Here is a 25,263-nt window from a genome sequence, read left to right as displayed (position 1 = left end):
TATTGCTCCCTCCATGAAGGCTGCCTGACCTCTTGAATATTCCCAGCATTCAGTATTCTTTACTTCACCCTCACTGTACTTGCTATTCATTTATGTGATTGTCAGGAGCTTGTGCACCTCAGTGATAGAATTGCAAGGTACTCGTGCAATGGCCTTGTGGAAGTTCCAGATGCAATGTCTCATTAGCATTCCGAGTTCAAAAAGCACCTTTCAGCTAGTTATGGACACAACCCTTTTCCTTCAGAATGGTAGCCAGATGTAAGATGAATACAAGGTGTCCTCAACATCACTTACTAAGACAGTCTCCTCCTGACCAGCCAGTGTGGCATTCAGAGCAGTAAGCCCCTTTGATGTAGAAATCATCCAGAGTTCCCCAGGAGCCATTGTTACACTTCTTGCAGTTGTCAAAGATGACACACCCTGCAACATAAACAAACAATGTTCAAAATTTGCTCTGGGACATCACCTCATCTGAAGCTTGAGTCAGGGATCTGAAGAGAATAAAGTCTGGAGTTGTACTGCATGAGAAATGTTATGCCAATAAATAAATCACGGTGCAGATGCTTCCTGATATAGAAAGAAATAAGTGCAAAGACCCAAAGAAGTGGTCAGTGGTTTCTAGAACATAGGCCATTTGATGATTAGATAGAGGTGTTTATGAAGAGCTAAAAATTGCATGATTGTACAACTTGGAACAAAGTGCACATATATAGAAGATGAAAGGGAAGGTGGTAAATTAACTGATATTTTTTATTGTCATGTGTATTGAGGTACAGTGAAAAACTCTGTTTTGCATGCCATCCATACAGATCATCTCATCACATCTGTACATTGAGGTTGTACAAGGGAAATCAATAACAGAATGCGGAATAAAGTGTTACAGCTACAAAGTGCAGTGTAGACAGATAATAAGGACAGAATGAGCTAGATTGTGAGGTCTAGATTGGGGGGGAGAGGAGGGGGAGGGGTTGAGGGAGGAGGAGAGGGAGGAGAGGGGGAGAAGTGAAGGAAATTTATCTTTACAGAGAGGATTATTTTCAAAAAGGGTGCTGAGGGTAAGAAATTGTGAAACTCATGATGGATACGGAGCAGCAGAGCTCCTTGGGCTGAAAGGCTTGCCACTATGTTGACCATTTCTGACGCTAACCGCTTTCCGTAATCTGCTACAACTGACCGCGTAATATGTGTGAGTCTAACATGGAGAGTCAAAAAAGCATTATAAAGTACAATCTTATCTCACATGAGGGGCTTGGACAGGGTGAATACAACCTGTCATTTTCCCAGGGTTGGGGAATCAAAAGCTGGAGATTAAGGTGAGAGGGGAAAGATTGAATAGAAACTTGAGATGTAACTTTTCTTTTACGCAAGTGTTGGTATGTATGTGGAATGAGCTGCCAGAGGAATTTGTTGAGGTAGATACGATTACAATTTCTAAATGATAGTTGGGCAGGTACATGGATTGGAAAGATTTACAAATCTTCCACAACTGATTTTTTTTTTGCGGGGTGTGTGTTACAAATCATCTAATGGCTGGACAATCATTCTCAATGCACTGGGAAACTCAGCCTTACCTGGGTGAATCAGACAAGAGTCGCATTCATTTTCCTCATTACGGCAACACGGGACAGAGTAGCCCACAACGTCCTGTTTTCCAGGACACGTGCACTCAATCTGATCTGTCTCACAGCATTCCCGACACATGATATTCCACTCTGCCCCTGGGCAGTCCTCGTTGATGAGAGTATATCCTGGAAGTGGAAGAAAAAGGACAGAGACTGTTAATATGTGTCACATTAAATGGTCCTTTATGTTATAATAATAGGTGTAAATGACAGTTTGCTACAGATTGATACCTTCTGGATGAGGAGGATGTATCAGGCAAAAAAAAGGCACCCAATGCGCCACAAGGCGCGAAAAGGAACAACAAAATGTCGGGCCCCGTTATGTGGCCCGCGTCCGACTGTTGTACATTGCTGCGGAGTGCCTTGTTAAGGTTAATGGGTCCTTGAGCTTCGGGAGGAGATACATCAGGGGTGCCCCATGTGGAGCCATTGCTGTGCCTGCTCCGTAACAGGTTAACGGGTTTGGTTCGACGCAAACCAGACATGGAGGCCGCCCTTTCGGTTGACGCCGGCGACGGCCTCCTAGTGGTCACTGACCTGTCGACTTGCAGAGGGTGCGAGACTGCAGCAGGTCTTCGCGGTCGGGTCAACTGGGAAAAATGTGCGGGCCTCTGGGTGGGTCAGTGGCAGGCGTACTTCCTACCGGAGGGGTCGAGACCTTTCGCGTGAAGCACCACACATCTCCTCTGCTCGGGGAGGTCCACCTGAGCTCGATGGAGAAGGCCTGGCTGGGACGCTGGTTAGGCCTCCTTCGGGCAATCTGATACCAGGGAAGGCATTAGTTATAGATCAGCTGGTCGCCAAGCTGATCTGTACCATCTGATTACGTTAGTGCCGCCCGCTTCTTTCGTCTCCAGGACCCAGAAGAGGCTGGTGGACGTCTGAGGCAACCGGCCGTTGGGTCTGTGTGCGGTCCTGTGACCTCCAGTCGCAGAGAGTGGTCAGTCATTGGTGTGTGTGCTCACCCAGCTGGCATCAGGACCCTGCGGTGCCTCCTGTACAGTGACCACCCTCCGAGATGGCATGTGCTGGCCACGCACTTTCTCCACCGAGGGCACGGAGCTCCCAGCCAACAGCGTCTGCCGCGCCGTGCCGCTTTGAGGGAATGGCCTCGGCTTTACCAGGAGCTGTTGAGGGTATGAGGTCTCATCTCATCCCGTCCATTCAGGGTGCTCTAGCAGCGAGGGGAGCTAGCCCCCCAATCCTATCAGGGTCGGTGTCGAAGAGACTCGGGGAAGTGGAGAGGGTCGTGTACCACGTGAGCTGTTTCACGGGGATGCCCACCGTGACACTCCAACGTGTTTCGTGTACGGGCTATTCCTGCACACCTTTCACTCCCTTGCCTTCATCTGCCGGCCTGACTCCCCTTTGGCGGTCCGTGTTACCATCTGGCAGCGGAGGGGGTCCCCCGTGGAAGTCTCTTTACACAGGGGTGCTTCCCCTGTACACTGGGGACCTGGCGTGGAAGGTGTTGTATTGGGCAGTCCCGTACAGCAGGTTCACCGACACCCCGTGCACCTGTCCATTCTGTGGGCGGGAGGAGGCAGTGTACCATGATCCTATGGAATGTCAGAGGTTGCAGCCCCTCTTTGAGTTTCTGAAGGGGCTGCTGTTGCGGTTCTGGTTGCATTTCAGTCCCGCACTCCTCATTTACGGGCATTCTCGGGTCTGAGGCAGCGGAAAGTGGAAGGACCCATCCTGGCCGACTGCATGTCCCTTTTCCAAGGATATTTTGGTGCCTGACTGTCCTTAGAGAGGGAGCATACGGTTGCAAAGGGCACACTGGGGGACCTTCGGGAGCGGTTGGCCCCCTAGGGTATTAATTCTCTACTAGCCGTTAATCTGAATGTACTCACTGTCTTGTATATACTGAATGTCTGTACCTTGTATATTTGTAATGTAAATAAACTTCTATAGTTTTGTAAAAATATAATTCCGGGAACAGTGGGCCCCCCCAGGGAATTGACTGTTTTATAAACAGTAGAACATAATCATATTTTAATTTGAATTTATTATTCACTGTTTTGTAAATACTTAATGTTTGTACTTTGTGTATTTGTTGTGTAAATAAGCTTTTGTAGTTTGTTTAAAAAAGGAGATATTCTAGTGTGACATTCAGAGGCAGCGGATCCACCCTGAAAAGTGAAGTCCGCATTTCATTTGGAAACACTTTTTTTCATACGGACAAACAGAAAGACATAATAGTGGATTTTATTGGTCATTTAAAACCTCCAGTGCTGACATTTGATTTTCTTTGGGAGAGTAGATTAACGGCTATTTCTGAGGTTGGTAGAATAGGTTCAGGGGGTTAAACCAAATTTGCCTGTTCCTGGAGAGTGATTATGCCAAAATAGACGGACATCACTCTGCAGCAATCAATGTTAATAGGAATCCATGTGGTGAGACTGAGTCTTAAAGAAGGCTAAACCTGTAAGGGTAAGATCTATTGGTACAATAAAAAGGCTCCTTAAGGTTGTCATAGCTGGAGGAGGTAATGGAGATAAGGTCCCACTACCTAGTAAATGCTCCCAATGGCATACACCTCAAACAGCCTCTGACAACAAAATCCACATGTGAAGGAACCGTTTCTACTGACAGGGGAAAAGGTGGGTTACTGGTGCCTTAAAACCTGTTGCTTCAGACAGAGGAAGCCTATCAGCCGTGGTTGGCAGCTCATCTAGGAGAAGGAAAACTCTGATCTCAAATCTCCACCACCTTACAGCTATACCCACTCATGGGGAATGCTTTGGGAGTGAACCCTGAGGGAAAATCTGAAGCTGGAGTCCCTAAGGCAGTCCTACATTGAGTTCAATGCTGACTGGCAACTCCAGCGACTCCGCTGGTGACAAACTATATTGGTCTCTGCCATTCCTCTGAATTCATGGGTGCGTGGAGTGGAGCAGCCAGCTTGCGAAGACAACTAGGATACAAATCCCATGGTCGACCCTGATCAGCACAGGTCCTATTCTGTTGGTTCAAACCAGTAAAGTATGAAGTGATACACTTTCATAGGGTGAATTTGAAGATGGAGTACAAGGTTAATGACAGGATTCTTAGCAGTAGGGAGGAACAGAGGGATCTTGGAATCCACATCCGTAGATCCCTCAAAGTTACCACGCAAGTTGATAGGGTGGTTAAGAAGGCAGATGGCATGTTGGCCTTCATTAATCAGGGCCTTGAGTTCCAGAGTAACAAGGTAGTGTTGCAGGCCTTTAAAGCTCTGTTTGGTCCATTCTTGGAGTATTGTGTTCTTTTCTGGTTGCCTCATTATAGGAAGGATGCGGAAGTTTTAGAGAGGATGCAGAGAATATTTACCTGGATGCTGCCTGGATTAGAGAGCATGTCATATAATGAAAGATGGAGAGAGCAAGAGCTGTTCTCTTTGGAGCAAAAGAGGATGAGAGGTGACTTGATAGAGGTGGGCAAGATGATAAGAGGCATAGATAGAATTGACAGCCAGTCCCTTTTTCCTAGGCCAGCAATGGCTAATATGAGAAGGAATACTTTTAAGGTGTTTGGAAGAAAATAGAGTGGTGATGTCAGGGGTTAGTTTTTTTTTCACACAGAGAGTGGCAAGTGCTTGGTTGCACTGCCAGAGGTGGTGATAGAGGTAGATACATCAGGGACGTTTAAGAGACTCATAGATAGGCACATGCTTGAAAGAAAAATAGAAGGCTATGTATGAGGGAAGTGATCTTGGAGTAGGTTGACACAACATCGTGGGCTGAAAAGGTTGTACTGTATTGTACTATTCTATGACAGGGCAAGTATATCAACTGAAGAGCATCAGAAAGTGTGGACTCCATACATTGAGAATGTGAGCACTGCATTCACTGCTATTGACAGGATTATCCTACCATCTTCTCTGTCATCCCACTTCCAACATCAGAACTGCCACTGTCAGTAACTCCCTTCATTATAGCAATGAACAAGAAAACCTGTGAAGATAGAACTTTATCAACATGTCTTTTCACGGCTAGACCATGATGCTGCCAATATTCATCTTTGTTTCTTAAGGAGACAATTTGATCTATTAAGTCCATTTCAGTTCCAAGTGGATCAATTCTATCAGCCCCCTACCCTTTATATTTCCCTATAGCCCTGCAACATAACCCTCTTACATGCCTATCCACCCCCAACACTGATTGGTAAGTTGCAGTGGCCAAATAACCTACAAACATCTTTGAAACAGGGATAGAGCGCTCACTCAGCCATAGGGGAATTGTGCACCAGAGGTCAGGATCAAATCTGGATCCTGGGAGCTGTGAGAAAGCAGCACAAAATGGTGCACCACCCACGCAGCATTTTTTTGCTAAAAAGGTAATTACTAAGCCTGACATCTTTTATTAAGCTTCAGAACGTGGGCATCATTGGCAAAGGAGAAGAAGAATAGCCCTTAACTCAGCAGTGGAGTTATTGGAGCACCATCTTATGACAGTGTTTCTGTAGCAAGCTATTCTTGTCTTTACGGGGCCGAGTTGCTAGCTCGACGCTCAACCCAGCTTGGAGTTGAACTCGGAACCTTCGCTCCAGAGTCCGGTGCTGATATTATTGCGCCACCAAGCGGGATGCCTCATTGGCAAGGCCAACATTCATTGCCCATTCCCAAGAGCTGCCTTCTTGAACTGTTGCCACCTTTCTTACATTGATCGATCATACATCAGCAGACATACATCAAAGGGATCCCACTGACTGAAAAACTTTGGGGAATCCTGAGAGAAGAATGTGAAGTTCTACAGAAATATAAGCTCTTTTGTTTGACACCTGAATGCTTTTGCTGAGGTCAACTCTTAACAGTCCATCTCTTGTTGCATTAGGAACGTACTATACACACACACAATGCTGGAGGCTCTCCGCAGGCCAGGCAGCATCTATAGAGAAGAGTGAACACTTGATGCTTTGGGCTGCGACCCCTCGTCAGGACTGGAAAGGAGGGGGGGAAATGTCAGAATAAGAAGGTGGGGGGAGGGGAGGAAGAAGCACAAGGTGGTAGGTGATAGGTGAAACTGGGAGTGGGGGGGAATTGTGAAGTAAAGAGCTGGGAAGTTGTTTGGTGAAAGAGACAACGGGCTGGAGAAGGGGGTATCTGGTAGGAGAGGACAGAAGAAAGGGAAAGGGGAGGAGCACCAGAGGGAGGTGATGGGCAGGTAAGGAGAGAGAGTGAGAGAGGGAAACAGGAATGGGGAATGGTGACGTGGGGGAGGGGGGTTGGCAGTTACTGGAAGCTCAAGATGATGATGTTCATGCCATCTAGTTGGAGCTACCCAGATAGAATATAAGGCGTTGCTGCTCCTCTAACCTGAGTGTGGCCTCATTGCGCCAGTAGAGGAGGCCATGGACTGACATGTCGGAAAAGGAATCGGAAGTAGAATTGAAATGGTTGGCCACTGCGAGATCCCGATTTCTGTGGCGGACGGAGTGAAGATGCTCAACAAAGTGGACTCCAAATCTATGTCGGGTCTCACCGAAATACAGGGGGTCACACCAGGAGAACCGGATGCAGTGGATGACCCAACATGCAGGTGAAGTGTTCCCACACCTGGAAGGACTGCTTGGGGCCCTGAGTGGTAGTGAGGGAGAAGGTGAGGGGGGAGGTATGGCACTTGCAAGGATAAGTGCCAGGAGGGAGGTCAATGGGGAGGGACAAGTGGACAAGGAAGTCATGTAGGGAGCGATCCCTGTGGAAAGCGGAAAATAGGGACAGGGAAGGATGTGCTTGGTGGTGGGATCCCTGTGAAAGTTACGAGAATAATGAGCTGGACACTGAGACTCGTGGGGTGGTAGGTAAGGACAAGAGGAACCCTGTCCCTCGTAGGGTGGGTGGAGGATAAGGTGAGGGCAGATGTGCATGAAATGGAAGAGATGCGGGTGAGGGCAGCGTTGATGGTGGAGGAAGGGAAGCCCGTTTCTTTGAAGAAGGAGGACTTCTCAGTTTTGGAATGAAAAGCCTCATCCTGAGAGCAGATGCAGCGGAGACAGAAGAATTGAGAGAAGGGAATAACATTTTACAAGTGACAGGGTGGGAAGAGGTATAGTCCAGATAACTGTGAGAGTCAGTGAGTTTATAAAAGATACCATAAATAGACAGTCTCCAGAGATGGAGACAGAGAGGTCAAGAAAGGGAAAGAGATGTTGAAAATGAGCCAGATAAATTTGAGAGCAGCGTGGAAGTTGGAGGCAAAGTTGATTAAATCAATGAGCTCGGCATGGGTGCAGAAAGCAGCACCAATGCAGTCGTCAACATAGTGTAGGAAGATTTGGGAAGTGATACCTGTGTAGGCTTGGAACATAGACTGTCAGTTAGATAGGCACATAAGCAAGCAGAGGGTGGAGGGATATAGACCATGTATAGGCAAATGGGATTGGCTTGAGTTGGTATTATGGCTAGTGTAGTCTGCACAGAGTGGGAGGAGAACAACCCAGTTGTCATGGTCCATGTGGGTACCAACAACTTGGGAAGAACAGGGAAGGAGATTCTGTGGAGGGAATTTCAGCAGCTAGACAATCAAAATGCAAAAGCAAAAAGGTATTAATCTCTGGATTGTTACTTGAGCTTGTTAATTGGCACAGTGTTCATAGGATCAGAAAGCTAAAGGTGTGATTTGATGGGCCGAATGGCCTAATTCTCCTCCTGTGACTGGTGGTATTATGACCTTCTGGGCATAATTGGTTGAAGAGCCTATTCTTGTGCTCTATCGTATATATTTTATGTTCTAACATATCTCCAAGGCTTAGAACCCATTGAGGCATTGAAGATGACACCCACTGCAGGCCCACAGGACAAACCAGACTCTGAAACTGACTCCCAAAACTACCCACTCCTGGTGTAGCCCACCCAAAATGTGGCAGGATAGCTGACGTACAAGTGTAATACTTGCTGGAAACTCAAATTGAGCGGATTCCAATAAAAGCCAGTCTGCTGAGTTATGAGGTAAAGGATTACCATAACCAAAATGCTGGGCTCTGCTGATCATTTTGGGCCGTTTCTTGCTCTTCCCTCTGGATTTGTTTTGAGAATATTCCAGGAGAAATTTCTCACACAAACCAAAAATGTCAAATGAGTTTACCAGTAGGATGGTTTAGGAATGTAGCAAATTAGACATCTGCAGTTCAAGTCAGGGTAGGTTTACAATAAACTGACTGTAACTGAGTGAATTGTTCGTTGTACCTCACAGACTGTATACACTTCAAGTTTTCTCCAGTAATCAAAGCCCACTCAATGTTCAATGAGGGTGCCCTTGAAGAAGGTTTACAAGTTATGGTTCAGTGCATCCATGGGCATTTTACTCCTGAGCCAACACATGAAGTGGTATCTGAGTTCTGGGGCATCAGGTGGAACTGGAATACCCTCATACAAGGTGAAAGACTTTCTTTCTCTTGTTGGTCTCATTCAGACTACAACACAGGAAGTTAGGAATGTCCTAGATCAGGGAGTACTTGGGGGTCAATAGTGGGATATCATGGGTTGGACTTGAACCAAGAGGCACCCACAAGGTAATGGAGTCCTGCACTCATTACATGGGAGGTGCTGGGTTGGTTGGACCTATGACCAGTGGTTCAAAAGGGTGGGCCAATGATTTATTAGAAGAGGTCAGTGAGAAGGAGTTTATGGGACCTTAATGAGAGGATGCACAATTCTAAGCTTTGAGTTGGATAGGAAGTCAGGAACTTCAAGTCAAAGGATTGGAGTTGGATTTGGGAAGGATGATAGGTGAACACCTTGAAGGCCTTGAACTTGGGTGATGAAGTGTGGGTCAGTACATTGGCATGACAAATCCAAAGTATAGCAGGTAAGTGATAAAGTTAAAGCATCTTCAAATTTCTGAAGAGGTGTAGTTCAATCCTGAAATCATTATAAATTTATGTCACCCAAGGAAGAGATTAACTTCAATGACAAAAGCAAAAATACCCAACACATAATAAACCATTTCTTAATGAATCACCAATCAATAACAACACATCAAACCAATGCATAGAGACCAATAACTAGCACACCATATACAATGACTCAACATGTCATAGGTCCATGTTCCCTGCACAATGAACCAATGCAGAACATAACGTAGACCAATACGGCCCACATTGTCAGCCTATAATTACTCTGCGCTAACTCATTCCTGGCTCTATGTTTACCCACAGCTGTCTACATGTCACCTAATCCTGAATGCACTTTCATTCAATTGACTGTCTCGGTGATTTGGAGAGGGATCTGACAAAGACAGATCAGAATCTAAATTTTGCTGAGCAAAGCAGTCAAAAATCAAAAATATTCTATCATATTCCTTTATCGGTGGTGAGAACATTTTGTGAGGTCAGGAACTCAGAGGCTGGCGATTCACTGAGGATCTGATGATAGGAGCTGTAAACACACGAATTATTACTCTTATCATTTCAGAGGGTCTGTCCTGGGCCCCGCAGATTAGTGTCATTACAAAGAGAGCACAGTAGCACCTCCACTTCCTTCAAATTTGCAAAGATTCAGCACGCCATCTAAAACTTTGACAAACTTCCCTATATGTGTGGTTGACTGGTTGCATCCAGCCTGGTATGGGAACACTAATTCCCTTTAATGTAAAATCCTACATAAAGTAGTGGTTATTGTCCAGTCTATCACGGGTAAAGCCCTCCCCACCACTGAGTCCATCTACATACAGCACAGTTGCAAGAAGGCATCATCCACCATCAGTGAACCCTAACACCCAGACAATGCTCTCCATTCACTGCTGCCATCAGGAAGAAGGTACAGGAACCTTGGGACTCACACCACCAGGTTCAGGAACAGTTACTACCCTTCAAATATCAGGCTGTTCAACTAGAGGGGATAACGTCACTCAACCTCACAGGCCTCATCATTTAAATGTTCCCACAACCTATGGTCTCAAGTTCAAGGAAAATTTAGCTCGTATCTTGATATTTATTGCTTATTTTTTTCTATTCGATTTACACAGTTTCCTCTCCTTAGCACTTTGGCAGTAGTCTGCCCTGTTGATGCGATCCTTCATTACTTCAATCAGGTTTCTTGCATTTACAGTGTATGCCTGCTAAAAAAACAAATCTCACGGTTGCAGATGATACATATATGTACGTTGATAGTAAAATTTCTCTGAACTTTAAACTTTCGCTGTTGACTGGATGGCCCACTCTGACTGCTGCTGAATTGGAGTGCAGAATTCTCCGCACGGTCAAAAACTCAGATGTGCTTTGGTAAGTTTGCATCTCATCAAGATGCAATTATATTTTACACTTCAGCCACTCGAAATGAAAATAGATTTAATTAAGTACTCTCAAGCTAAACTTAATTGGACAACAGTTAAATCCTACGGGGAAAATTAATCTCGGAAAAAATACAGATGACCTCTAAATTAAAAAGTAATCTGCATTTGTAATAGTCATCATGAAAACAACAGTCTGCAGTAAAAATTACCTGGTTTACTGGAGAGTCTGCATGCCACCCACATCCAAAACAAAGACGATTCAGAACTCCTCATTGAAAGTAAACTGGTAAGCAACTCTCAAAGGTGACATGAGCCACTCTACCATTACACAACACCTCCCCAGACCGAAAGATACCACTACCCACCCCCCAAACCCACTGACACCAACACTCACTCCCCGTCCCCCAGTGACACTGACACTCACTCCCCATCCCCCAGTGACACCGACACTCACTCCCCATCCTCAGTGACACTGACACTCACTCCCATCCCCCAGTGACACCAACACTCACTCCCTGTCCCCCAGTGACACTGACACTCACTCCCCATCCCCCAGTGACACCGACACTCACTCCCATCCCCCAGTGACACTGACACTCACTCCCCATCCCCCAGTGACACCGACACTCACTCCCCATCCTCAGTGACACTGACACTCACTCCCATCCCCCAGTGACACCAACACTCACTCCCATCCCCCAGTGACACCGACACTCACTCCCCATCCCCCAGTGACACCGACACTCACTCCCATCCCCCAGTGACACTGACACTCACTCCCCATCCCCCAGTGACACCGACACTCACTCCCATCCCCCAGTGACACCGATACTCACTCCCCATCCCCCAGTGACACCGACACTCACTCCCATCCCCCAGTAACACCGACAGTCACACCACATCACCCAGGGACACCGACACTCACTCCCCATCCCCCAGTGACACCGACACTCACTCCCATCCCCCAGTAACACCGACAGTCACACCACATCACCCAGGGACACCGACACTCACTCCCCATCCCCCAGTGACACCGACACTCACTCCCATCCCCCAGTGACACCGACACTCACTCCCCATCCCCCAGTGACGCCGACACTCACTCCCATCTCCCAGTGACACCGACACTCACTCCCCATCCCCCAGTGACACCGACACTCACTCCCATCCCCAGTGACACTGACATTCCCTCCCATCCCCCAGTGACACCGACAATCCCTCCCCATCCCCCAGTGATACCGACACTCACTCCCTATACCCCACTGAAAGCGACACACTCTCCTGTCACCCAGTGACAGTGAGACTCTCTCCCCATCCCGCAGTGACACCGACACTCACTCCCCATCCCAAAGTGACACAAACACTTACTCTCCGTCCCCCAGTGACACCGACACTCACTCCCCATCCCCCAGTGACACTGACACTCATTCCCTGTCCCCTAGTGACACCGACACTCACTCCACATCCCCCAGTGACACCAACACTCACTCCTCGTCACCCAGTGACACCGACACTCACTCCTCATCACCCAGTGACACCAACACTCACTCCTCGTCACCCAGTGACACCGACACTCACTCCCCGTCCCCCAGTGACACCGACACTCTCACCCCATCCACCAGTAACACCGACACTCACTCTCCGTCCCCCATTGACACAGACAGTCACTCCACGTCCCCAGAGACACCGACATTCTCTCCCCATCCCCCAGTGACACCGACCCTCACTCCCCATCCCCCAGTGACACCGACACTCTCTCCCTGTCCCCCAGTGACACTGACACTCACTCCCTGTCCCCCAGTGACACCGACACTCACTCCCCATCCCCAAGTGACACCGACACTCTCTCCCTGTCCCCCAGTGACACCGACACTCACTCCCCATCCCCAAGTGACACCGACACTCTCTCCCTGTCCCCCAGTGACACTGACACTCACTCCCTGTCCCCCAGTGACACCGACACTCACTCCCCGTCCCCAAGTGACACCGACACTCTCTCCCTGTCCCCAGTGACACCGACACTCAATTCCCGTACCCCAGTGACACGGACACTCTCTCCGCGTCCAGAGTGACACCGACACTCACTCCCCATCACCCAGTGACACCGACACTCACTTCCCATCCACCGATGACACGGACACTCTCTCCGCTTCCCCAGTGACACCGACACTCTCTCCCCATCCCCAGAGACACCGACACTCTCTCCCTGTCCCCCAGTGACACTGACACTCACTCCCTGTGCCCCAGTGACACCGACACTCACTCCCCGTCCCCAAGTGACACCGACACTCTCTCCCTGTCCTCCAGTGACACTGACACTCACTCCCTGTGCCCCAGTGACACCGACACTCTCTCCCTGTCCCTGTGACACCGACACTCTCTCCCTGTCCTGCAGTGACACTGACACTCACTTCCCGTCCCCCAGAAACACCGACACTCTCTCCCTGTCCCCCAGTGACACTGACACTCACTTCCCGTCCCCCAGTGACACCGGAACTCACTCCCCGTCCCCAGTGATACCGACACTCATTCCCCATCTCCAGTGACACTGATACTCACTACCCGTCCCCCAGTGACACCGACAATCACTCCCCATCCCCCAGTGACACTGACACTCACTCCATCCCTAGTGAAACAACACTTTCTCCGTGTCCCCCAGTGACACCAACACTCACTCCCCATCCCCCAGTGACACCGACACTCTCTCCCAATCACCAAGTGACACTGACACTCACTCGCCGTCCCCAGAGACACCGACACTCACTCCCCGTCCCCCAGTGAAACTGACATTCTCTCCCTGTCCCCCAGTGACACCGACAGTCTCACCCTGTCCCCCAGTAACACCGACACTCTCTCCCCAACCCCTAGTGAAACCGACATTCTCTCCCTGTCCCCCAGAGACACCGACAGTCACTCCACATCCCCCAGTGACACAGACACTCTCACCCTGTCCCCCAGTGACACCAACATTCAGTCCCCGTCCTCCAGTGACACCGACACTCACTCCACATCCACCAGTGACACCAACTCTCACTCCCCGTCCCCCAGTGACACCGACACTCACTCCCCATCTCCAGTGACACAGACACTCTCACCCTGTCCCCCAGTGAAACCAACATTCAGTCCCCGATACCCAGTAACACCGACACTCACTCCATCCCTAGTGAAACCGACACTTTCTCCGTGTCCCCCAATGACACCAACACTCACTTCCTGTCCCCCAGTGACACCAACTCTCACTCCCCGTCCCCCAGTGACACCGACACTCACTCCCGGTCCCCCAGTGACACCGACAGTCACTCCCCATCACCCAGTGACACAGACACTCTCACCCTGTGCCCCAGTGACACCAACACTCACTCCCCGTCCCCCAGTAACACCGACACACAGTCCCCGGTACCCAGAAACACCGACACTCTCTCCCCAACCCCAGTGACACAGACACTCACTCCCGGTCCCCCAGTGAGACCGACATTCACTCACTGTCCCTAGTGACAATAACACTCTCTCCCCATCCCACAGTGACACCGAAACTCACTCCCCGTCCCCCAGTGACACCGACACTCACTCCACATCCACCAGTGACACCGACACTCTCACCCCGTCCCCCAGTAACACCGACACTCACTCCCCTTCCCCCAGTGACACAGACAGTCACTCCACGTCCCCAGAGACACCGACACTCTCACCCCGTCCCCCAGTAACAGTGACGCTCACTCCCCGTCCCCCAGTGACACAGACAGTCACTCCACGTCCCCAGAGACACCGACATTCTCTCCCCATCCCCCAGTGACACCGACCCTCACGCCCCATCCCCCAGTGACTCCGACACTCACTCCCCGTCCTCAGTGACACCGACATTCACTCCCTGTCCCTCAGTGACACCGACACTCACTCCCCGTCCCCGTGACACCGACACTCTCTCCCCGTCCCCCAGTGACACCGACACTCTCTCCCCGTCCCCAGTGACACCAACGCTCACTCCCCGTTCCTAGTGACACTGACATCTTCTCCGTGTCCCCCAGTGACACAAACACTCACTTCCCATCCCCAGTGACACCGACAGTCACTCCACGTCCCCCAGTGACACAGACACTAACTCCCTGTCCTAGAGTGACACCGACTCTCTCTCCCCATCCCCCAGTGACACCAACACTCACTCCCTGTCCCCCAGTGACACTGACACTCACTCCCCATCCCCCAGTGACACCGACACTCACTCCCATCCCCCAGTGACACTGACACTCACTCCCCATCCCCCAGTGACACCGACACTCACTCCCATCCCCCAGTGACACCGACACTCACTCCCCATCCCCCAGTGACACCGACACTCACTCCCATCCCCCAGTGACACCGACACTCACTCCCCATCCCCCAGTGACACCGACACTCACTCCCATCCCCCAGTGACACCGACACTCACTCCCCATCCCCCAGTGACGCCGACACTCACTCCCATCTCCCAGTGACACCGACACTCACTCCCCATCCCCAGTGACACTGACATTCCCTCCCATCCCCCAGTGACACCGACAATCCCTCCCCATCCCCCAGTGATACCGACACTCACTCCCTATACCCCACTGAAAGCGACACACTCTCCTGTCACCCAGTGACAGTGAGACTCTCTCCCCATCCCCCAGTGACACCGACACTCACTCCCCGTCCCCCAGTGACACTGACACTCACTCCCTGTCCCCTACTGACATCGACACTCACTCCACATCCCCCAGTGACACCAACACTCTCTCCTCGTCACCCAGTGACACCGACACTCACTCCCCGTCACCCAGTGACACCGACACTCACTCCCCGTCACCCAGTGACACCGACACTCACACCCTGTCCCCAGTGACACCGACACTCTCTCCCTGTCCTGCAGTGACACTGACACTCACTTCCCGTCCCCCAGAAACACCGACACTCTCTCCCTGTCCCCCAGTGACACTGACACTCACTTCCCGTCCCCCAGTGACACCGGAACTCACTCCCCGTCCCCAGTGATACCGACACTCATTCCCCATCTCCAGTGACACTGATACTCACTACCCGTCCCCCAGTGACACCGACAATCACTCCCCATCCCCCAGTGACACTGACACTCACTCCATCCCTAGTGAAACAACACTTTCTCCGTGTCCCCCAGTGACACCAACACTCACTCCCCATCCCCCAGTGACACCGACACTCTCTCCCAATCACCAAGTGACACTGACACTCACTCGCCGTCCCCAGAGACACCGACACTCACTCCCCGTCCCCCAGTGAAACTGACATTCTCTCCCTGTCCCCCAGTGACACCGACAGTCACTCCCCATCACCCAGTGACACAGACACTCTCACCCTGTCCCCCAGTGACACCAATACTCACTCCCGGTCCCCCAGTGAGACTGACATTCACTCACTGTCCCTAGTGACAATAACACTCACTCCCCGTCCCCCAGTGACACCGAAACTCACTCCCCGTCCCCCAGTGACACCGACACTCTCACCCCGTCCCCCAGTAACAGTGACGCTCACTCCCCGTCCCCCAGTGACACAGACAGTCACTCCACGTCCCCAGAGACACCGACATTCTCTCCCCATCCCCCAGTGACACCGACCCTCACGCCCCATCCCCCAGTGACTCCGACACTCACTCCCCGTCCTCAGTGACACCGACATTCACTCCCTGTCCCTCAGTGACTCCGACACTCACTCCCCGTCCTCAGTGACACCGACATTCACTCCCTGTCCCTCAGTGACACCGACACTCTCTCCCCGTCCCCGTGACACCGACACTCTCTCCCCGTCCCCCAGTGACACCGACACTCTCTCCCCGTCCCCAGTGACACCAACGCTCACTCCCCGTTCCTAGTGACACTGACATCTTCTCCGTGTCCCCCAGTGACACCGACAGTCACTCCACGTCCCCCAGTGACACAGACACTAACTCCCTGTCCTAGAGTGACACCAACTCTCTCTCCCCATCCCCAGTGACACCGACACTCTATCCCCGTCCCTATTGACACTGACACTCTCTACCCGTCCCCAGTGACACCGACACTCACTCCCCGTCCCCCAGTGAAACTGACACTCACTCCATCCCTAGTGAAACAGACACTTTCTCCGTGTCCCCCAGTGACACAAACACTCACTTCCCATCCCCAGTGACACCGACAGTCACTCCACGTCCCCCAGTGACACAGACACTAACTCCCTGTCCTAGAGTGACACCGACTCTCTCTCCCCATCCCCCAGTGACACCAACACTCACTCCCTGTCCCCCAGTGACACTGACACTCACTCCCCATCCCCCAGTGACACCGACACTCACTCCCATCCCCCAGTGACACTGACACTCACTCCCCATCCCCCAGTGACACCGACACTCACTCCCATCCCCCAGTGACACCGATACTCACTCCCCATCCCCCAGTGACACCGACACTCACTCCCATCCCCCAGTGACACCGACACTCACTCCCCATCCCCCAGTGACACCGACACTCACTCCCATCCCCCAGTGACACCGACACTCACTCCCCATCCCCCAGTGACGCCGACAATCACTCCCCATCCCCCAGTGACACTGACACTCACTCCCCATCCCCAGTGACACTGACATTCCCTCCCATCCCCCAGTGACACTGACAATCCCTCCCCATCCCCCAGTGATACCGACACTCACTCCCTATACCCCACTGAAAGCGACACACTCTCCTGTCACCCAGTGACAGTGAGACTCTCTCCCCATCCCCCAGTGACACCGACACTCACTCCCCGTCCCCCAGTGACACTGACACTCACTCCCTGTCCCCTAGTGACATCGACACTCACTCCACATCCCCCAGTGACACCAACACTCTCTCCTCGTCACCCAGTGACACCGACACTCACTCCCCGTCACCCAGTGACACCGACACTCACACCCTGTCCCCAGTGACACCGACACTCTCTCCCTGTCCTGCAGTGACACTGACACTCACTTCCCGTCCCCCAGAAACACCGACACTCTCTCCCTGTCCCCCAGTGACACTGACACTCACTTCCCGTCCCCCAGTGACACCGGAACTCACTCCCCGTCCCCAGTGATACCGACACTCATTCCCCATCTCCAGTGACACTGATACTCACTACCCGTCCCCCAGTGACACCGACAATCACTCCCCATCCCCCAGTGACACTGACACTCACTCCATCCCTAGTGAAACAACACTCACTCCCCGTCACCCAGTGACATTAAAACTCACTCCCCGTCCCCAGAGACACCGACACTCTCTCCCAATCACCAAGTGACACTGACACTCACTCGCCGTCCCCAGAGACACCGACACTCACTCCCCGTCCCCCAGTGAAACTGACATTCTCTCCCTGTCCCCCAGTGACACCGACAGTCTCACCCTGTCCCCCAGTAACACCGACACTCTCTCCCCAACCCCTAGTGAAACCGACATTCTCTCCCTGTCCCCCAGAGACACCGACAGTCACTCCACATCCCCCAGTGACACAGACACTCTCACCCTGTCCCCCAGTGACACCAACAGTCACTCACTGTCCCTAGTGACAATAACACTCACTCCCCGTCCCCCAGTGACACCGACACTCACTCCCCGTCCCCAAGTGACACCGACACTCTCTCCCTGTCCCCAGTGACACCGACACTCAATTCCCGTACCCCAGTGACACGGACACTCTCTCCGCGTCCAGAGTGACACCGACACTCACTCCCCATCACCCAGTGACACCGACACTCACTTCCCATCCACCGGTGACACGGACACTCTCTCCGCATCCCCAGTGACACCGACACTCTCTCCCCATCCCCAGAGACACCGACACTCTCTCCCTGTCCCCCAGTGACACTGACACTCACTCCCTGTGCCCCAGTGACACCGACACTCACTCCCCGTCCCCAAGTGACACCGACACTCTCTCCCTGTCCTCCAGTGACACTGACACTCACTCCCTGTGCCCCAGTGACACCGACACTCTCTCCCCGTCCCTGTGACACCGACACTCTCTCCCTGTCCCCCAGTGACACCGATACTCTCTCCCCGTCCCCAGTGACACCAACGCTCACTCCCCGTCCCTAGTGACACTGACATCTTCTTCGTGTCCCCCAGTGACACAAACACTCACTTCCCATCCCCAGTGACACCAACAGTCACTCCACGTCCCCCAGTGACACAGACACTAACTCCCTGTCCTAGAGTGACACCGACTCTCTCTCCCCATCCCCAGTGACTCCGACACTCTATCCCCGTCCCTATTGACACTGACACTCTCTACCTGTCCACAGTGACACTGACACTCACTCCCGGTCCCCCAGTGACACCGACACTCACTCCATCCCTAGTGAAACAGACACTTTCTCCGTGTCCCCCAGTGACACCAACACTCACTCCCCGTCCCCAGAGACACCAACACTCTCTCCCCATCCCCAAGTGCAGCTGACACTCACTCCCCGTCCCCAGAGACACAGACACTCACTCCCTGTCCCCCAGTGACACCAACACTCACTCCCCATCCCCCAGTGACACCGACACTCACTCCCCATCCCCAATGACACCGACAGTCATTCCCGTCCCCCAGTGACACTGACACTCACTCCACATCCCCCAGTGACACCGACACTCTCTCCACATCCCCCAGTGACACCGACACTCTCTCACCGTCCGCCAGTGTCTCCGACACACAGTCCCCGATACCCAGAAAAACCAACACTCTCTCCCCAACCCCAGTGAAACAGACACTCACTCCCGGTCCCCCAGTGACACCGACATTCAGTCACTGTCCCTAGTGACAATAACACTCTCTCCCCGTCCCCCAGTGACACCGACACTCACTCCCCGTCCCCCAGTGACTCCGACACTCACTCCCCGTCCTCAGTGACACCGACACTCACTCCCTGTCCCCAAGCGACACCGACACTCACTCCCTGTCCCCCAGTGACACTGACAATCACTCCCTGTGCCCCAGTGACACCGACACTCACTCCCCGTCCCTGTGACACCGACACTCTCTCCCCGTCCTCAGTGACACCGACACTCACTCCCGGTCCCCCAGTGACACTGACATTCACTCACTGTCCCTAGTGACAATAACACTCTCTCCCCGTCCCCCAGTGACAGCGACACTCACTCCCCGTCCCCCAGTGACACCGACATTCTCACCCCGTCCCCCAGTAACACTGACGCTCACTCCCCTTCCCCCAGTGACTCCGACACTCACTCCCCGTCCTCAGTGACACCGACACTCACTCCCCGTCCCCAAGTGACACCGACACTCTCTCCCTGTCCCCCAGTGACACTGACACTCACTCCCCGTCCCCCAGTGACACCGACACTCACTCCCCGTCCCCAAGTGACACCGACACTCTCTCCCTGTCCCCCAGTGACACCGACACTCACTCCCCGTCCTCAGTGACACCGACACTCACTCCCCGTCCCTGTGACACCGACACTCTCTCCCTGTCCCCCAGTGACACCAACACTCACTTCCTGTCCCCCAGTGACACCGACACTCACTCCCGTCCCCGTGACACCGACACTCTCTCCCCGTACCCCAGTGACACCGACACTCACTCCCCATCCCCCAATGACACCGACAGTCACTCCCCGTCCCCCAGTGACACCGACACTCACTCCCTGTCCCCCAGTGACACCAACACTCACTCCACATCCCCCAGTGACACCGACACTCTCTCGCCGTCCGCCAGTGTCTCCGACACACAGTCCCCGATACCCAGAAACACCAACACTCTCTCCCCAACCCCAGTGAAACAGACACTCACTCCCGGTCCCCCAGTGACACCGACATTCAGTCACTGTCCCTAGTGACAATAACACTCTCTCCCCGTCCCCCAGTGACACCGACACTCACTCCCCGTCCTCAGTGACACCGACACTCACTCCCTGTCCCCAAGTGACACCGACACTCTCTCCCTGTCCCCCAGTGACACTGACAATCACTCCCTGTGCCCCAGTGACACCGACACTCACTCCCCGTCCCTGTGACACCGACACTCTCTCCCCGTCCTCAGTGACACCGACACTCACTCCCGGTCCCCCAGTAACACTGACATTCACTCACTGTCCCTAGTGACAATAACACTCTCTCCCCGTCCCCCAGTGACACCGAAACTCACTCCCCGTCCCCCAGTGACACCGACATTCTCACCCCGTCCCCCAGTAACACCGACGCTCACTCCCCTTCCCCCAGTGACTCCGACACTCACTCCCCGTCCTCAGTGACACCGACACTCACTCCCCGTCCCTGTGACACCGACACTCTCTCCCTGTCCCCCAGTGACACCAATACTCACTTCCTGTGCCCCAGTGACACCGACACTCACTCCCCGTCCCTGTGACACCGACACTCTCTCCCCGTCCTCAGTGACACCGACACTCACTCCCCATCCCCCAATGACACCGACAGTCACTCCCTGTCCCCCAATGACACTGACACTCACTCCCCATCCCCCAATGACACCGACAGTCACTCCCCGTCCCCCAATGACACCGACAGTCACTCCCCATCCCCCAATGACACCGACACTCTCTCCCCGTCCTCAGTGACACTGACACTCACTCCCCATCCCCCAATGACACCGACAGTCACTCCCCGTCCCCCAGTGACACCGACACTCACTCCCCATCCCCCAATGACACCGACAGTCACTCCCCATCCCCCAGTGACACTGACACTCACCCCCCCATCACCCAGTGACACCGACACTCACACCCTGTCCCCAGTGACACCGACACTCTCTCCCTGTCCCCCAGTGACACTGACACTCACTTCCCGTCCCCCAGAAACACCGACACTCTCTCCCCGTCCCCCAGTGACACTGACACTCACTCCCCGTCCCCAGAGACACCAAAACTCACTCCCCGTCCCCCAGTGACACCGACACACAATCCCCGATACCCAGAAACACCGACACTCTCTCTCCAACCCCAGTGACACAGACACTCACGCCCAGTCCCCCAGTGACACCGACATTCACTCACTGTCCCTAGTGACAATAACACTCTCTCCCCATCCCCCAGTAACACCGACACTCACTACCCGTCACCCAGTAACACCGATACTCACTCCAGATCACCCAGGGACACCGACACTAACTCCCCATCCCCCCGTGACACCCACACTGACTTCCCGTCCCTCAGTGACACCGACACTCGCTCCCCAACTCCCAGGGACACAGACAATCACCCCTCGTCCCCCAGAAACACCGACAATCTCTCCCCGTCCCCAAGTGACACCGACACTCTCTCCCTGTCCCCCAGTGACACCGACACTCACTCCCCGTCGCCCAGTGACACTGACACTCCCTCCCCATCCCCCAATGACACCGACAGTCACTCCCCGTCCCCCAATGACACTGACACTCACCCCCCCATCACCCAGTGACACCGACACTCACACCCTATCCCCAGTGACACCGACACTCTCTCCCTGTCCCCCAGTGACACCGACACTCACTACCCGTCACCCAGTAACACCGATACTCACTCCAGATCACCCAGGGACACCGACACTAACTCCCCATCCCCCAGTGACACCCACACTGACTTCCCGTCCCTCAGTGACACCGACACTCACTTCCCGTCCCCCAGAAACACCGACACTCTCTCCCCGTCCCCCAGTGACACTGACACTCACTCCCCGTCCCCGTGACACCGACACTCTCTCCCTGTCCCCCAGTGACATTGACACTCACTCCCTGTACCCCAGTGACACCGACACTCACTCTCCGTCCCTGTGACACCGACACTCTCTCCCTGTCCCCCAGTGACACCGACACTCACTCCCCGTCCCCAAGTGACACCGACACTCTCTCCCTGTCCCCCAGTGACACCAACACTCACTTCCTGTCCCCCAGTGACACCGACACTCACTCCCCGTCCCCGTGACACCGACACTCTCTCCCTATCCCCCAGTGACACTGACACTCACTCCGCATCTCCAGTGACACCGACACTCTCTCACCGTCTGCCAGTGTCTCCGACACACATGCCCCGATACCCAGAAACACCGACACTATCTTCCCAACCCCAGTGACACAGATACTCACTCCCGGTCCCCCAGTGACACCGACATTCACTCACTGTCCCTAGTGACAATAACACTCTCTCCCCATCCCCCAGTAACACCGACACTCACTCCCGGTCCCCCAGTGACACCGACATTCACTCACTGTCCCTAGTGACAATAACACTCTCTCCCCATCCCCCAGTAACACCGACACTCACTACCCGTCACCCAGTAACACCGATACTCACTCCAGATCACCCAGGGACACCGACACTAACTCCTCATCCCCCAGTGACACCCACACTGACTTCCCGTCCCCCAGTGACACCGACACTCGCTCCCCATCTCCCAGGGACACAGACACTCACCACCCCGTCCCCCAGAAACACCGACAATCTCTCCCCGTCCCCCAGTGACACTGACACTCACTCCCCGTCCCCAGAGACACCAACATTCACTCCCTATCCCCCAGTGACGCTGACACTCACTCCCCATCTCCAGTGACACCGACACTCTCTCACCGTCCGCCAGTGTCTTCGACACACAGTCCCCGATACCCAGAAACACCGACACTATCTTCCCAACCCCAGTGACACAGACACTCACTCCCGGTCCCCCAGTGACACCGACATTCACTCACTGTTCCTAGTGACAATAACACTCTCTCCCCGTCCCCAAGTGACACCGACACTCTCTCTCTGTCCCCCCAGTGACACTGACACTCACACCCTGTGCCCCAGCGACACCGACACTCACTCCCCGTCCCTGTGACACCGACACTCTCTCCCTGTCCCCCAGTGACACCGACACTCACTCCCCGTCCCTGTGACACCGACACTCTCTCCCTGTCCCCCAGTGACACCAACACTCACTCCCCGTCCCTGTGACACCGACACTCTCTCCCTGTCCCCCAGTGACACCAACACTCACTTCCTGTCCCCCAGTGACACCGACACTCACTCCCCGTCCCCGTGACACCGACACTCTCTCCCTATCCCCCAGTGACACTGACACTCACTCCCCTTCCCCAGTAACACCGACACTCACTCCCCATCCCCCAGTGACACTGACACTCACTACTCGTCCCCCAGTGACACCGATACTCACTCCACATCACCCAGGGACACCGACACTAACTCCCCATCCCCCAGTGACACCCACACTGACTCCCCGTCCCCCAGTGACACCGACACTCGCTCCCCGTCACCCAGTGACAGAGACACTCACTTCCGGGACACTCACTCCCGGTCCCCCAGTGACACCGACATTCACTCACTGTCCTTAGTGACAATAACACTCTCTCCCCATCCCCCAGTGACACCGACACTCACTCCCCGTCCCCCAGTGACACCGACACTCTCACCCCATCCCCCAGTAACACCGACACTCACTCTCCGTCCCCCATTGACACAGACAGTCACTCCACGTCCCCAAGTGACACCGACACTCTCTCCCTGTCCCCCAGTGACACCAACACTCACTTCCTGTCCCCCAGTGACACCGACACTCACTCCCCGTCCCCAAGTGACACCGACACACTCTCCCTGTCCCCCAGTGACACCAACACTCACTTCCTGTCCCCAAGTGACACCGACACTCTCTCCCTGTCCCCCAGTGACACCGACACTCACTCTAAGTCCCCCAGTGACACAGACGCTCACTCCCCATCACCCAGTGACACCGACACTCAATCCACATCCCCTAGTGACACCAACACTCACTCCCCGTCCCCCAGTGACACCAACACTCCCTCCCCGTCCACCAGTGACACCGACACTCACTCCCCGTCCCCCAGTGACAGAAACACTCACTCCCCATCCCCAGTGACACGGACACTCCCTCCCCGTCCCCCAGTGACACAAACACTTACTCTCCGTCCCCCAGAGACACCGACACTCTCTCCCCGTCCCCAGTGACACCAATGCTCACTCCCATCCCTAGTGACACTGACACCTTCTCCGTGTCCCCCAGTGACACAAACACTCTCTTCCCATCCCCAGTGACACCGACAGTCACTCCACGTCCCCCAGTGACGCACTCACTCCCTGTGTTGGAGTGACACCAACTCTCTCTCCCCATCCGCAGTGACACTGACACTCACTCCCCATCCCCCAGTGACACCGACACTCACTCACCATCTTCAGTGACACGGACACTCACTCCATCCCTAGTGAAACAGACACTTTCTCCGTGTCCCCCAATGACACCGACACTCACTCCCCATCCCCAGTGACACCGACACTCTCTCCCCATCCCCCAGTGACACCGACACTCACTCACCGTCCCCCAGTGACACCGACACTCACTCCCCATCCCCTAGTGACACCGACACTCACTCCCCATCCCCAGTGGCACCGACACACTCCCCTGTCCCCCAGAAACACCGACACTCACTTCCTGTC

The 25,263-nt window shown here is 53.6% G+C and overlaps 1 protein-coding gene across 4 annotated transcripts in view; it reads right to left on the bottom strand.

Moving 5' to 3' along the window:
* Window positions 1–25,263, bottom strand: part of LOC134353816 (inactive serine protease PAMR1-like) — a 147,947-nt gene that overhangs the window by 95,366 nt on the left and 27,318 nt on the right. For 3 of the 4 annotated variants that reach the window (XM_063062241.1, XM_063062243.1, XM_063062244.1), the window contains exons 2-3: window positions 1,572–1,748; window positions 295–420 (exon numbers count right to left, since the gene is read on the bottom strand). In XM_063062241.1, the coding sequence (XP_062918311.1) occupies window positions 295–420; window positions 1,572–1,748 (303 nt within the window). Of the gene's footprint in view, window positions 1–294; window positions 421–1,571; window positions 1,749–11,046; window positions 11,153–25,263 lie in introns of those variants that run through there. The other variant, XM_063062242.1, reaches the window with a different exon arrangement.

Source organism: Mobula hypostoma, chromosome 11 (assembly GCF_963921235.1).
Source record: "Mobula hypostoma chromosome 11, sMobHyp1.1, whole genome shotgun sequence".
Classification (NCBI taxonomy): Eukaryota; Metazoa; Chordata; class Chondrichthyes; order Myliobatiformes; family Myliobatidae; genus Mobula; species Mobula hypostoma.
Note: the sequence above shows the minus strand (reverse complement) of the source record. Positions and strands in the feature narration are given on the sequence as shown.